This window comes from Rhinatrema bivittatum, chromosome 3 (assembly GCF_901001135.1).
Source record: "Rhinatrema bivittatum chromosome 3, aRhiBiv1.1, whole genome shotgun sequence".
In the NCBI taxonomy this organism is placed as follows: Eukaryota; Metazoa; Chordata; class Amphibia; order Gymnophiona; family Rhinatrematidae; genus Rhinatrema; species Rhinatrema bivittatum.
In genome coordinates, this window is record NC_042617.1 from 243,397,551 (window position 1) to 243,414,252 (window position 16,702).

General features: G+C 44.2%; 1 protein-coding gene across 4 annotated transcripts in view; it reads left to right on the top strand.

Annotated features, from left to right (window-relative positions):
* The window catches only part of SOS1 (SOS Ras/Rac guanine nucleotide exchange factor 1), a 1,044,495-nt gene that overhangs the window by 954,762 nt on the left and 73,031 nt on the right, over window positions 1-16,702 (top strand). For all 4 annotated transcript variants that reach the window (XM_029594364.1, XM_029594368.1, XM_029594365.1 and 1 more), the window contains 2 exons: window positions 9,257-9,373; window positions 9,624-9,888. In XM_029594364.1, the coding sequence (XP_029450224.1) occupies window positions 9,257-9,373; window positions 9,624-9,888 (382 nt within the window). The remainder of the gene's footprint in view (window positions 1-9,256; window positions 9,374-9,623; window positions 9,889-16,702) is intronic.

Here is a 16,702-nt window from a genome sequence, read left to right on the forward strand (position 1 = left end):
AGCACCGAAACGCTACTAATTTCACTCATGGACTACCTACTCTCTGGTATTGATAAAGGCCAAGCATATTTTCTAATCCTCCTTGACTTCTCGGCGGCCTTTGACACCGTCAACCACGCCCTTCTTCTAAAACAGCTGGCAAACATTGGTTTAACAGGTGCCACACTAAACTGGTTCAAAACATTTCTAGAAAACAGAGGATACAGAGTCAAAATTCATAATAAAGAATCCCAATACCACCCTTCTAATAGAGGAGTGCCGCAAGGATCATCACTTTCACCCACCCTTTTCAATGTCTACCTGCTACCACTCTGCCAAATACTAACAAAATTAAGCCTGAAACATTTCCTTTTTGCAGACGACGTACAGATCGTAATCCCTATAAAAGAATCAATCTCAAAAACAATGGAATACTGGGACAGTTGCCTATTAGAAATTAAACTTCTCCTCAACAGTCTAAACCTTGTACTCAATGCTTCGAAAACAGAATTCCTGCTCATATCACCGGAAAACAATAACACACTTCCTAAACCACCCACACTCCTTCAAACAACCCACGTAAGAGACTTAGGAGCCATCCTAGACAATCGTCTCAACCTCAAAGCATTCATTAACCAAACCACCAAAGATTGCTTCTACAAATTACCGTATTTTTCGCTCCATAAGACGCACTTTTTTTCCCCCAAAGGTGGGGGGAAAATGTATGTGCGTCTTATGGAGCGAATATAAAAAAAAAACCAAACAAAAATCTAACACCCCTCCCCCCCCCCCCCCGACTCCCCCAAGACCTGCCGACTTAATTTCCTACAACCCCCCCCCCCAAGACCTGACAAATTAATTTCCTGCAACCCCCCACCCTCCTGACCCCCCCAAGACCTGCCAAACGTCCCTGGTGGTCCAGCGGGGGTCCAGGAGCGGTCCGGGAACGATCTCCTGGGCGTGAGCCGTCGGCTGCCAGTAAACAAAATGGCGCCGACGGCCCTATGCCCTCACTATGTCACTGAGACCGACCGCTGCTATTGGTCGGTCTCAGTGACATAGTGAGGGCATAGGGCCGTCGGCGCCATTTTGTTTACTGGCAGCCGACGGCCCTATGCCCTCACTATGTCACTGAGACCGACCAATAGCAGCGATCGGTCTCAGTGACATAGTGAGGGCATAGGGCCGTCGGCTGCCAGTAAACAAAATGGCGCCGACGGCCCTATGCCCTCACTATGTCACTGAGACCGACCAATAGCAGCGGTCGGTCTCAGTGACATAGTGAGGGCATAGGGCCGTCGGCGCCATTTTGTTTACTGGCAGCCGACGGCTCACGCCCAGGAGATCGTTCCCGGACCGCTCCTGGACCCCCGCTGGACCACCAGGGACGTTTGGCAGGTCTTGGGGGGGTCAGGAGGGTGGGGGGTTGCAGGAAATTAATTCGGCAGGTCTTGGGGGGGTCAGGAGGGTGGGGGGTTGCAGGAAATTAATTCGGCAGGTCTTGGGGGGGTCAGGGGGGTGGAGGTTGTTAATTTAAAGGGTTGGGATGGGGGGGGGGGGGTTTTGGGGGTTCCCACAGAAAGAAAAATTTTCTGATCTGGGGAGTGGACCGAAATGGCCCTCCCCAGACCCGAAAACAAAATGGGGAGAAAAAAAAAACTATGCACTCCCCTAATTTGCTCCATAAGACGCCCAGACGCAGAGCCTGTTTAGCACAATTTTTTTTTTTTTAAATTTTCCCCCTCTGAATCCTAGGTGCGTCTTATGGTCAGGTGCGTCTTATGGAGCGAAAAATACGGTACATATCCTGAAAAGAATAAAACCGCTGTTTCACACTCAGGACTTCAGAACAATCTTGCAAGCAATAATCTTTTCCAAACTAGATTATTGCAACTCATTACTATTAGGCCTCCCAGCTTCTTACACCAAACCTTTACAAATGGTTCAGAACTCTGCAGCCAGAGTCCTTACAAATTCCAGGAAAATTGACCACATTTCACCTATTCTCAAAAACCTCCATTGGCTTCCGATCCACTATAGAATCATGTACAAAACCATTAACATCATATACAAAACTATCAACCAACACGCGCAACTTGACCTACAAATACCACTTAAAAAATTCACCTCCGCCAGGCCTATCAGGGAACACTACAAAGAGTCACTCCAAATTCCAAAGGCCAAAACCTACCAACATAAATCCTTGAGTCTCAGAGCCTTCTCATCAGCAGGTCCAGCTCTCTGGAACTCGATCCCACCTGATTTGAGACAAGAGCCATGCTCTTTAACATTTAGGAAAAGACTAAAAACTTGGCTTTTCAAAAAAGCATTTCCAAGCCTTGAATAAAACCTCCTCTCACTAGCACTAACTCGTATGCAATAATGGAATGTAAACACGAATCAACCAACCTCAAACCCTCTCTCACTAATTCCTGCTGAATATTTATCATACTATTACCATTCACAACTGTCATATTTATTCATTTGATTACCTATGTACCGTTTCATTTTTCACTTGCTATTCTAATGTATCAATAGGCTGAAATGTAAATATTGTGCTGTTCAATTTCTCCCCTTCCATCCCAAGTTTATTTTCCTTGTTTTTTGTAACTTTCCCTCTCCCTTTTTCTGATTCACTGTATTTAAAGTTCAAGGTTCTTATTGAAAATATTGTTTTTTACGTTACGTTATGCTTTACACTCCTTGTTATTTGTAAACCGGGTTGATGTGATGCCTATCATGAAACTCGGTATAACAAAAACAATAAATAAATAAATAAATAAATAAATAAAATGGGTTCCTCATTCAGGGGTACTTCAAAAGAAGAGAAAACACAAATATTCTCCCAGGACGAGCAGGATGGTAGTAGTCACAAATGGGTGACGTCACTGGATGGAGGCCTATCACGGAAAAATTTCTGTCAAAATTTCTAGAAACTTTGACTGACACTGGCACACTGAGTGCACTGAGCATGCCCAGCATGCCATGATCCCTGTGTCCACAGGGGTCTCCCTTCAGTCTCTTTTTTTTCCCGCACTGCAGTTTGCCTCGCATTCAGGAGCTCTCTGAGATTTTTCTCACAACTTTTCCTTATGGAAACACTTGAAGTTTTACTTCACAAATAATTTTTCCCTACATGGGTCTCCCTTCGCATACATTTCATCGACGCTCGGTGAGTACTATGCCCTAATTTCAGTCGGTTCCTGTCACCTCACTAACTGTTCCCCCAGGTTATCAACCGTTTTACTATTTTATTTTTTCGCTCGCACCTTTTGCTACAAACGAGAATGAAGGAAAAGCCCTGTGGCTACAGAGATTATGGCATGCTGGGCATGCTCAGTGTGCCAGTCAAAGGTTCTGGAACCTTTGACAGAAAGTTTTCCGTGATAGGGCTCCGTCTGCTGACATCACCCACATGTGAAGACTACATCCTGCTGTCCTGGGAGAACACCTGTTTACAGGTAAGCAACTCTGCTTTTCAAGGCTTACAAGCTTTCTTCAGGTGCAGTCCTCTGCTTGCCCCATTTCTGTCCAGTCGGATACTCAACTGATGGCTCCTCCCTCTTCCAGTCTTGTGCTTAAGTGCTGGGGCTCAACTTGGTTCCCTGCGGGTGTTCCCAACAAGAATTCGGATGACACCGATGATGAGATTGATCCTGATTCCGTGGAAGATATGGAAATTCCTCCAGGGCTGGAACCGTATCGAACCATGCTGAGATTCTTTCATAGAGATGAACTGCTGGCCTTGATTTCCCAGACCTTGAAACAGCTGGGTGTTCCTGGTTCGGATGCTGTGGCAGAGCTGAGGAAGAATCCTATTTTGGTTTCCTTAAGTAAAGCCTCTTGTTTTTTTCCTGGTGATGGATGCCATCCAGGAATTGAACTGGAATGGGATGTCCCAGAACCAAATTTTAAAGAGGGTCGAACATTGGAAGGCCTGTACACCCTGGATCCATCTGTGAGAGAGCATTTACGTTTTCCCAAAATGGATGCTCTAGTTTGTGCCGTGTCTAAGCGGATGACTATCCCCCATAGAGAAGGCGTGGCCTTGAAAAAGATATACATGACAGAAGGATTGAAGCTATTCTTAAACAAGCCTTTGAGGCAGTGGCGATGAATTTACAAATTGCCTCCTGTTGGGCCTAGTGGCAAGATCTTGTTTGCTTCTCTCTCAGGAAGTTGATGAGTGTGGAGGGAATTTCAGAGCAGTTATGGAGCCTGCTGCCACCTTTGTAGCAGACACAGGCTGTGATTTGGTCCGGACCTCTGCCAGAGGAGTGGCTTCGGTGATAGCGGCCAGGCGTCAACTCCGGTTGCGAAATTGGTCAGCTGAAACTGCTTCCAAAGCCTATTTTACCAAGATGCTCTTTAAAGGCTCGCTCTTGTTTGGGAACAAGTTGGAGATACTGGCCAGTAAGTGGGGCGAATCTCCAGTGCCTCAATTGCTGGAGGATGAAAAACAGTTACAGCACCCGTTTGGTATGAGGGGTCATTTCTGGATTCCAGGTGTTTTTGTCCCTACAGAGGGACGACCTTTCAGCAAAATCAGCCTTTCCGGTAGGTCTCAGTAAGTCCTTTTGTCCTCGGCAGCCCAAGAGAAACTGTGAACGACTTCAAAGGGGCATGGGATAAAAACTGTGGATCCATCAAGTCTAGAGGGCGTGAATAAAGAGGAGGCATTCAAACACTGCAAGGAGTGGCAGTAGCCACAGAGGCATTCAAACACTGCACGGAGCGGCAGTAGCCACAGAGGCATTCACGGAGCGGGATGCCAGTGGCCAGTAGTTGGTGTTCCACCTTCACGGAGCGGAAGGATGGAGGACTGCTATCTAAAAAATAAATAAATAAATAAAAACAGGGGTGGGTAAGAGTATAGGGTAAGGGTGTGGCCTGCTTGTTACAGCGGTTGCTACCCCCTAATTGAGCTGGACGTTCACTTGAATGCAGATACGGCGCTGCTCTCTAAGTTGGTGGTGGGGTGGAGGGGAATTAGGGCTGGAGGGTACTGGAAGCCAATAGTAACAGGTGGGAGAGAAAAAAAAAGGGGGGGAAAAATGGATAAAGTGCGTAGCTTGCTGGGCAGATTGGATGGGCCGTTTGGTCTTCTTCTGCCGTCATTTCTATGTTTCTATGAGAGGAGTCGGCTCAAGTGGTGGACCTTCCCGAGCTTCCCAACGAAAGTTTGCGACCCACCTTCCGGAACAGGAAATAGGGAGACGTGTCCCTTTTATTGGAGGTGGGTCGAGATCACTTTGGACCAGTGGGTCCTGGAGGCGATACATGAGCAAAAAGGAATCCTGGTGCACCAGTATTTGGACGACTGGCTGATTTGAGCCATGTCTCAGGAAGAGAGCCACCTGGTATCACACAAGATGATCTCCTTATTGCAGGAGCTCGGTTGGGTGGTGAACCTGACCAAGAGCAATCTTCAACCATTCCAACAGGACAGAGTTTTCCTACCAGAGACTGATGTCTCAAGTGCGTCAGTTGATGAACACCATATGCCAGACAGTGTGGTCCTACCTACAGGTACTCGGCTTGATGGCAGCTACCCTGGAAGTGGTGTCATGGGCAAGGGCACATATGCACCCTCTTCAATGCTCTCTGTTATTTCAGGGTTATGCGGTTTGGTTCCACTTGCCATTGGAAATCTGCTCCCCCCTCCCGTGGTGGCTACAGAGAATCATCTGAAAAAGGGAAGTCCATTGTCCTCTCTGGCCTGCTTGATACAACAGATGTGAGTCTCTTCGGTTGGGGGGCTCACAGTCTGGAGTTAACGGCCCAGGGGTGCTGGAATGCCAAAGAGTCCCGCTGGAACATGAATCGCCTGGAGGCCCAGGCGGTACAGCTGGCATGCTTGCAGGTCAACCACAGGCTGCGGAATCAAGCACTTTGCGTGATGTCGGACAACATGACTACGGTGGCCTATATCAGACACCAGGGAAGGAACCAAGAGCCAGCAAGTGTTGCAGGAAATAGACCAGCTGATAGAATGGGCAGAAGGTCATCTGCAGATGATCTCGGCCTCTCACATTGCAGGAAAAAACAACATAAGAGCATACTTCCTCATCAGGGAGAGTCTGGACCCAGGAGAGTGGGTGTTGTCAGCCGAGGCATTTCAGCTGACTGTGGATGGTTGTGGCCTTCCGTTCCTAGACCTGATGGTAATTTATCGAAATGCAAAGGTTCCTCATGTCTACAGACGCTGTCATACAGGTCTGGCCGGAAGACAGATTGCTTTATGTCTTTCCTCCGTGGCCCTTGCTGGGCAGAATAATTCGCAAGATCAAAGGCCACAGGGGGCTAGTACTCCTGATGGTGCTGGACTGACCCAGTGTCTGTGGTATGCAGATTTGCAACGACTCCTGGTGGAGGCCCCCCTCCATCTTCCACCGCACATGGATCTGCTTCAGCAGGGACCGGTTCTTCACGATTCTGTATTATGGTTTGGCCCTTGAGAAGGCTCACCTGTTAAAGCATGGGTATTCCTCTACAGTGATTGCCACTTTACTCTCTGCTCGCAAGTTCCCCATTTCCTTGGCTTATGTGCAGGTTTGGAGAGTTTTTGAGGCCTGGTATGAGGAACGGGGTGTTTTTCCTCATTCAGTTAAGTCCCTCTCATTCTGGATTTTTTGCAGGATGGATTTAATAAAGGCTTGGCCCTTAATACCTTGAAGTTGCAGGTTGTGGATCTTGTCTGTTTCAGAGACCTGGTGAATAGTGTTTCCTTGTCGTCTCATCCTGTTGTGGCCTGTTTTTTGAAAGGAATGAAGCACTTTAGGCCTCCCTTGAGGTTAGCGGTTCCATTGTGGGGTCTTAATTTGGTGCCAGACGTTTTGGTAGGCCCTATGTTCCAACCATTGCGTATACTTTCCTTACAGTTATTAATTTTGAAGATTGTATTCCCGGTGGCTATATGTTCCTCACGTCAGATTTTTGAGCTGCAGGCCTTGTCTTGCTGGGAGCCATTCCTTCAGGTGACTCTGAAGGCATTAAAGCTGCGTACTGTTCCATCCTTCTTACCCAAGGTAGTTTCAGACTTTCATTTGAATGTCCAAATCATTGCCATCCCTGGATCAGGTCAGGGGTGCGGAGGAGTTTCACCTTTTACACTCCTTGGGTGTTAAGTATCTTGTCATGCGGTATCTGGAGGTCTCTAAGTCTTCAAAAGGCGGATCGCCTATTTGTTCTCCATGGCAGGAATAAGCAGGATGCTCTGGCTTCGTTGGCTACCATAGCTCATTGGATTAAGGATGTGGTCATGGCCACGTATGTGGATGCTGTAAAGCCTACTCAGGTTAGGGCTCATTCCACTAGGGCTCAGGCAGTGTCATGGGCAGAGGTTAGTCTGTTGTGTCTCTATATCTGCCGAGCTGCAACATGGTCCTCCTTACACACTTTTTCCAGGTTTTATCATCTGGATGTGGAGGCCCGGGAGGATGCAGCCTTTGCACGTGCGGTGTTACTGGACCGCAGGCAGCCTCCCACCCTGTTGGGGAGTAGCTTTGGTACATCCCACTGGTCCTGAGTCCGTCTGTCTACACACTAGGAAATGGAGAAATAACTTACCTGATAATTTTGTTCCTTAGTGTAGACAGATGGCCTCAGCTTCCTGCCTTCTGCTGCTATATGAGTGTGTCAATAGTCCCTCCTGTAGGGCTCTGGGTCCCAAGAGATTACTGGTAAATGTTCATCTAGTCCTTAGCTAGGGGTACCTAGAATCTTATGTGAGTTCAGTGTTTTTGGTTGGTTGAGTACAGTTCTGGTTATCTGTTATTAATCAAGTTTTTTGCTAGTCTATCCACAGTTGCTGTTAAAGAGAATACTGGCAGGCTGCGGGTCACTGCAGGGTTATATATATACTATGACGTCAGCTTGCTCTGTCTCCATTTGCTGGCAGGGAAGCATAAACCCACTGGTCCTGAGTCCATGTCTACACTAAATGCAGAAAAAGTGATATGTAAAAGCAACAGCAGGAAGAGTGGGTGTCTCTTCATCACAGGTCTTATTCTGCCGGAGCGCACTGTAATCCAATTATTCCTGTTATTTTGAATTTTGGTTGTCTGACTTTGTGGGGGTGGGATACCCAGGATGCTTCAAAGTTGGGGAAACTGGGTGTTTCAGAGTCACAGGTCTTGTTCTACCAGAGCCCACTGTAAACCATTTATACCTGGGTTTCAGAATCCTCTATGAGAGTTGGGAGAGATATTCTGGAAGCTGCAAGGAAGGGGAGGTTATTTGAAACTTGGATAATATCTCTTTCAGGTGCATTAGCTCTTTATTCATGGCAGACAGCTGAAGACAAATTGGACAGCCCTTAATTCTCCAAATGATAGGCTTTGGGACATAAACCACAATTGTTGCACTGACTAAAGGACATTTTGCTAATAGTGACTAATAAACAAGTTGAAAGATTGATACTTCAGTCCTATATTATACAATTATCCTAATTCCTTGGAAGAATTACTTAAGGAAGCACTCTAGGGGTGGGAGGGAATAAACAGTAGAGATAAAGCAAAATATATTAGGAAAAATAAAGAATAAAGTTATATTAAATTAGACTGTTAAACTTAGCCAAACAGGAACCAGGTAAGCTGTTCAGCCCTCAGCCAGACCAAATATGCTAGAATACTATGTGTATTAGAATTTAGTAGTGCTTGGTTTGATACCCCTTGCTATGTAACTGATTACACCACGTCCAGAAAGTCTGATAGGTAGAGTCCTGTGTTCTTCTCTTAACACACAGGGATTTTAAAAATAACTAGCAAGATAATACCACAACACGCAAGACAAAGTAAGAACCTGCAGAAATGAGAACACTTTAAAAGTCAAGAAATATTTGTTCATAGAGATGGTAGAAGATGTTTAAAATGCCTTACTGGAGGAGGTGGTGGCGGCAAAAATGGTAACAGAATTCAAAAAAGTGTGTGCTAAATACAGATGATCCATAGTGACAGGAGGATGGAAATAAAGCAGATTGGCATGACCTGCACTGAGCTGCAATTATATCACAAAACAACACTGGTATGATTTCATCAGTGCCCCAAGAAAGAATGAAACTAACCTGCATGGAGGAGCAGTTACAACCCCTAAACAGCAGTGTATGAATTTCAACTGGGCAGACTGGATGGGCTATTATGATCTTTATCTGTTGTGTTACTATGTGAAATCTTGAACAAGTCCCTTAATTAGCCTGCATTCAAGCTTGTTTTAAGATTTTTGGAGCTGTCATATTGTTGAATTAGCTTATACCCTTTCCCCATCTCTCTTGTTCCAGAGGTTTTTTGAAAATCTGAATCCAATGGGAAATACTGTGGAAAAAGAATTTGAAGACTATCTGTTCAAAAAATCATTAGAAATAGAGCCACGAAATGCCAAGACTTTACCAAGATTTGTAAGTAATACTATAGATAGTTTATCTTTCTAAAGAATACTTGAAATACCACATGATCCAAAATAGAATTCCTGTGTTAGATTTTTTTTTTTTTTGTTTGGGATAAAAGTTTGAATGAATATATGATAGTTGTAGAACATGTAATCAGAAACTGCATTTCTAGCTTTTAGTACATGCAAAAGATTTCTTTGTTTTATGTGTGCTTTTTTTAATGATTGTTTTTAATTGTTTTAATACTTTGCTTGTGCAGCCAAAAAAGTACACCTATGCTTTAAAATCCCCTGGTGTTCGTCCATCAAATCCAAGACCAGGCACCATGAGACATCCCACACCCTTGCAGCAAGAGCCACGAAAAATAAGTTATAGCCGTATCCCAGAGAGTGAAACAGAAAATGCAGTATCTGCACCAAATTCTCCACGAACACCATTAACCCCACCCCCTCCATCTGCTGCATCCAGCACTACAGATGTCTGCAGTGTGTTTGATTCTGATCTTTCAAGTCCTTTTCATTCAAGTAAGTTTTGTCATAGGGATGTGTTAATTACTTCAGCAGCCACAAATTGCATCTTAAACTCTAGTTCCCTTTCATCTATATTAGCTCTGATTTCAAATTGTGTTATGGCCCACTTTGGTACTGTTTTGTGTGATATTTATTACATTTTCAAACATGGTTGCTGCCAGTGGAATCAGAAAATATCAGAAAGCAGCATAAACAATTACAAAAAAAAAAAGTTAAGTTCACTTTAGTTTGTATTTTTGCCATGTATTCTTTTGAAATATTGCACACTGAATGGTGGGTACAGTTTACTATTGAGCCAAGGCTGCTGAAATCTTAATCATAGTATGTACAAGTAAGCTACATCATGGTTTATGCACAGGAGGGTCAGTAGCTGCTATGCAGGCCCCCCTATAGGAAGATCTGGTGTAGATATCTTATATTTGATTATCAGTTTTAACCAATAACCTAATGATATGAATTAATTAGTTTTAGGGAGCAGATACAGACAGTTTTATGAGGTAGCCAATTAATTTATTAGCAGTTGTGTGGAGCAAGAATAAAAGCACTGCCACACGCTCTCTATGATATCATTTATTTGCATGATGTCATGGTTCAAAGCTTACAGTTCTATACATATATACAAAGTCACATACCTGTCCATGGATATTCAGGTTTCCTCACCCTCATACATCAGCCTGTCTGTCGAAGTCTGGTCAATTGATTAGGCGAAGAAGGGGAATCTGCAGCACTTTGTACGTCTACGAAGGCGCTTCCAAAAAGACTCCTGTCTTGCTGTTCCACTCCTCTGCTTTTTATACATGTCAGGAGGAAATTTGCTGATCACTATGGTTTCCCCTGTGTCATTGCCAACGAGTTGCTACCCCTGTCTTGTTATGACAGTTGTGACAGTTAACAGTTGCTACTCCTGTGTCATTGCCACAACAGTTGCCAGGGCTGCCAACTGCCAACAGTTGCTACCACAAAGCCTGACTTATCTCTCCCTTGGGCATAAGGCTGGTTGATCAGGTCAGCATGTCCCCGGTGGAGCAGCCAAGGTCCTTGTTGCACAATCTGGTACAGCATTTTCCTTACACTCCACCCCTTGATCAGCAAGTTTCCGACACGCATGCATAAGAGGCAGTATGAACATTGATTGGGGTTTTCTGAGATAGGTGATGTACACGATAGGTGAGGTAACAGTTACAGGTCAGACAGATCATCACAATTAAAATAGGGTGTAGGATCCAATTTAACGTTCTCTGGGCGGTGGAGGAATGACCTGTAAAGATGTCCCACCAGGAGTGGTGGGTATCGTCAGCAATTTTTTGAGTCAAAGAATGAAGTTGGTCGGCCACAAATAAAGTTCTAAGTGATACAATGTCCATAGACTTATTCAATCGAGCCAATATTTGTTGTAATTGATGAGGCGTTAATGGCTCTCTGCAAAGGCCGTAAGTCTAGAAGGGGGATCTGTAGAAATGCAATTGATATGTTAACAGTCGTAGAAATATTTAATGTATCTTTAGCAGGCAGGTAATAGGTGACATTATTAAATGAAAAAAACCGATATGTTATAAATACAGCCGCTAAAAGAAGAATTATAAACACAAATTACTTGGGGCACGACCACAGTGAACCCTTGCGCATCTGCTGGTTAATACCCATAAGGCGCATTCACTCGTAGAGTGTTGTAAAGTACAATCTTCCTTGGTACGAGATACCGAGAAGTGACAAGCAAGATGTCCTGATATAAGCGGAATGCAGTTGTCCAAAGAAGAAGTTCTATTATCGGGAAAGATCCATTTACCGGAAAAAGTTGGCTGGACCAAGACAGGTCCTGACGGGGACCACACATGGAATGGAAGCGCCATGAATTTACATGCGGTGGTGTTGCTTCCATGATACCATTCAATTTACCCAGTGCAATATAAATGGCTGCATGTGGTTGGCTCTGGACGTGGTCTCCATCCAAGAGGATAGGGGATCAAAGTTTTGACATAATGCTCAAATAGCGTTTTCCAGATAGGAGTATGTCTGATATATAATTGGGTTGGACATTTTGGATTTGTTGAGTAAGGTAAATCATTTGCAATCGGATCTGAGTCCAATTAAACAAGGCAGAGACATTCTCCATCACGTGGATCTGCTGATTGAACACTTTCCGATGGTGGTCAGACTGTACTTGCAAATAATTTAGCGTCTGGTGAAAGAGATTTACGTTGTCCGATATCTAATCTGCCATCAGGTTAGTAGCGGTACTTACGTCAGTCCCAGCTCGGGCAACCTTATTTGATAACACTTCAACATCTATACTGTTAAGAACACCAACACCCAGACCAGCACTTCCCAACAGTGTGTCATACCATTCCCGTCGTCGCCTGGCGGGCCGGGGTCTGGGGGGAAAAGATATATTAAAATACATTTTATGTACAGTTTTATAAAAGACGGTCGTATCACAGGTTTCCGGCAAACGAATTATGGATTGTTCCCGGAATTGGGGCAGGGATTCCTGACTCATTATCCAATAATAGGTAAACCTGGTGGTAGTTTTGGGTGCTGGGATTTCCATACAACAGAGTATCCAAGCTGGTTTGGAAACATTAATGGCAGGTAATGCAACAGAAACATTATTACATTGGTATCGTGATGCATGAGCAGTACTCATAAAACAAGTATAATCAAAGTTCTTACAAACATATTCTGTAGTGTTTTTAATTTCTAGCATCGCATTCTCATTGGGATTATATACCCAAACATATTGGTTGATTGGTGTGTGGGGAATGACGTATGGGATGATGTTTTCTATTGTAAAATTCCATATGTTACAATTTTCGCATGTTGCATTACGGAATAATTTCCAATTTGTCCGATTTGATGCTTGGATCCTTGATAGTAGTTTGTGGAATCCACCTTGCGCTAAGGAGGGTGTGTTTCCAACGGTCAGGGCCCATATGACCAGGAGGGCTAGTAGCTTCGAGATCGTTGCGAAGAGGATATTGAAGAGGATTTTGCCATCCTATTAAGAGAAGAAAAGGAAAACTTTTATTCCTGTAACTTGCAGCGTATGCTCGGTACCTGCTGCCAGACATCTGCACCTTCCGCCAGTACTGTAAGGACAGCATCCTTACCTACCGCCAGGATTTCACCTTTTTGTGGTTCCCGATTAGGGGACAATATCAAAATTTTCGCCCCAGGATGTAATGATTCTGGTGGTATAGTAGTGCTTCCAAAAGCACTTCCCCTTCGTGTTCTATTTGGGACCCCCCATGTCATCGTATCTATGTGATATGGCATAATGATCAATTGAGCCACCTTAGTATGAGCTAGGATATATATTTCATTTTTTGTTAAATTATGATGCACTACAAAAATAGAACCTCTATAGTCTGCGTCAGTAATGCCTCCTAAGATTGTAAGACCCTGTTTTGCCCAATTTGACTTAATTCTTACCCAACCAAAATGACCTTTGGGGATGCTACATCCAAAATGCATATCATACAAAAGTGATTGTTGGGGAGGGATTACTAATGCGGTGGGATTGTCCATGTCATATCCCGCTGCATTTGAGCTATTCTGCTTTGGTAATTCTACACTGCCCTCTGCTGTCGCCCAATGGATAATGTTACATTGCTCCATAGATGTAATACTTGTTGCTTCAGATTTTTGATACATTTTTTGAAAAGGTGTCCGTCCGCTTTCTTTCAGTGGTCTAATATTCAATAACTGCAATGCTGTCGGTAAATACTGCTTCCATCCCTTAAGAGTATGTGATTTAGTCAAGGATCGCAACATATTTTTTAGTAATCCATCCATACGCTCTATTAACCCCGCAGCTTGGGGGTAGTAGGGTATATGAAAGATCCACTCAATATAGTTGTCTTTGGCATACTGCTGTACAGTGTGTCCCGTAAAGTGTGTCCCTCTATCGCTTTGTATTTGAGAGGGTATTCCATAATATCGGCCCATGTCCTATAACAATTTCAAGGTCGCTTTTTGGTTAGCCTCTGGTGCTGATATTCCCATTAATACTCCACTATAGGTATCTACTGCAGTGCATATATACATATCTCCCTGAGACTTACGTAAGGGGCCTATGAAGTCAATCTGCCAGATGGCAGCAGGTGTTAATCCCCAATGTATTTTCCCCCTTTCGATTGCATGCGGGGATTGTGGATAGGACAATTGACAATATTCACACTGTTTAACAATATTTTGAAAGTCCGATAGGGACCCTGGTATCCCTCGGGCTTGCGTCCACCTGTAACTTGCTTCCGCCCCTAAATGACCGCTTTTGTAATGAGCCCATCTCCAGAGCCCACTTTCTTCCGTGTGATGAAGGGCTATTCTAATTTTGGCATGCTGATCTGCAATAGAATTGTACAAGTTAGACAAAGAAGTGTCTTTCACATGCGCATCTACATGGAAAAAAGTAACCTTTTTCTTATGGCATTCGGTCCAAATTTTTTGCCAAATATCAGCACCCCATACTGGGCGGTGATGTATCTTCCATTCATCTTGGTGTCATTTCGGCATCCATTAGAATTTCATGATTCTGGGTTAGTTGATCCGTATCTAATAGAGCCCATGACGCCACTGCATTTCCACCCCAATATGCAGACGATTATCTGTTGTGGCGGGAGCAATACGGGGGGTATGGCCCTTTTCCTATTGTGCCCAGGACATTTCTGGATATATCCGGGTAGTGTCCTGTCCCTTGGGTGGGGCACCAGGGATTGCACTGCCCTGATTTTATGAAAGGGTTGGTCTGATTCGCCTCCCTCTCCTCCTTCTCCTGTAACTGTGACATTTTCTCCAGTAACATACAACTAATATCCTCTCCTCCTTTTTCAGTATTGTAAACCTTTTTAGGCTTACCTTTACATTTCTGTAGATACAACGTATACATTTCTTTGGTGGGAATGCCATCGATTTTGTCTTTGGCCAACCCTGCCGCTATTAAAGCGGCGAACATATCCCTTCTGGAAACCCTAGCCTCTGTCTCTCTATTCCTAAGATCTCTGAAACCCTTCGGTGCACTTTCCATTCGTTCGGGGACTCGGGCGCCTATATGATCTTTCTCATATAAATATCTCTTTTCACGCCTGTCCGTGTCGCAGGCTCCCAGCTCTAAAACCTCCCGAATTGCTTTGATTAAATCCCCAAATGTTTTTCCCGCATTATTAATCATTAAAGTCAACATAATCGATTTATGTTGTGGAGTCAAATTCTTCATTATATCAGTGCGTGCAGTATGAGGAAGTGCAAGGCGGTAAATTTGCCTTGCACCCCCCCCCCCCCCCCCCCGAATGCACCGTACCTGCATCGTTAATTCTTTAATCTGCTGTATAATATCCCTCATGGAGTATAATGTTCGCGAAGTTATTGGCCAGTCAATTATACTAGGATATCGAGATTTAGCTGCGTAGGCAACTACCATGAATAAATTGGTCATGTCCCCGTCCCCCGTTACTGTTCTAACTGCAGCTCTAATCTCGGGATCTGTTGATATCATGGTAATATCAGCAGCCCCTGATTCATATAGCCGCACTAACCAATTTTCCAAGGGCTCACCTGAGCATTGTCCCATTCTGTCTAAAATCTCTCTCCGCTTCCTATATTTGTGCTGTGCTAATCGGACTGCTGCTCGTTCAGCAACCGATTTGATATTGCTTCGACTTATTCCTATAATCCTCTAGATGGCACCATAGCATTATGTTGTCCTGTATGGCCCCATCTAGTTCTTTATCTAAAGCTGCTAGGCGATCCTGCAGGATATTTTTCTGTTTTCCTTTTACTACCAGAATCTTTTGCAGTTGATTCACTATATCTAACGATTCACTGCCTACTTCCCATGCTTCTGCTAAGCCAGTGTTAACTGCCCATTCTTGAGCCAATAACTGATACAGGGTTTTTTCCCAGCCGGGAATTTTAAGATCTATTGAACTATCCCCGTCTGTTCTTCCGTTAGTCTCTTTGGATTTCTTTTTAAACAGAGACATCTTGCCGACTACGCCAATTGTGTGGAGCAAGAATAAAAGCACTGCCACACGCTCTCTATGATATTTATTTGCATGATGTCATGGTTCAAAGCTTACAGTTCTATACATATATACAAAGTCACATACCTGTCCATGGATATTCAGGTTTCCTCACTCCTCATACATCAGCCTGTCTGTGCGAGAAGTCTGGTCAATTGATTAGGCGAAGAAGGGGAATCTGCAGCACTTCGTACGTCTACGAAGGCGCTTCCAAAAAGACTCCTGTCTTGCCGTTCCACTCCTCTGCTTTTTATACACGTCAGGAGGAAAGTTGCTGATCACTATGGTTTCCCCTGTGTCGTTGCCAACGAGTTGCTACCCCTGTGTTGTTGTGACAGTTGTGACAGTTAACAGTTGCTACTCCTGTCATTGCCACAACAGTTGCTAGGGCTGCCAACTGCCAACAGTTGCTACCACAAAGCCTGACTTATCTCTCCCTTGGGCGTAAGGCTGGTGGATCAGGCCAGCGTGTCCCCGGTGGAGCAGCCAAGGTCTTTGTTGCACAATCTGGTACAGCTTGTTGCACAATCTGGTACAGCATTTTCCTTACAGCAGTATAAGGTAAAAAATGTAAAATGGTACAATTATTTATTTTCTTTTATTTAGTTTTGGTTTGTTACAGTTTTGTAGCACAAGCACTCTCATATAAGATAAGCTGAACTTAAGCGTTATTTCCAAGTTCAACTTTGCACTTAGGAATTATACAATTGCCAAACTAAATTAGCCCAGCTGGAAGGTAATTAAGCCAGTGTTCTCACTCTTTAAGATACTGCAGAAGTTCAGGAATCTGT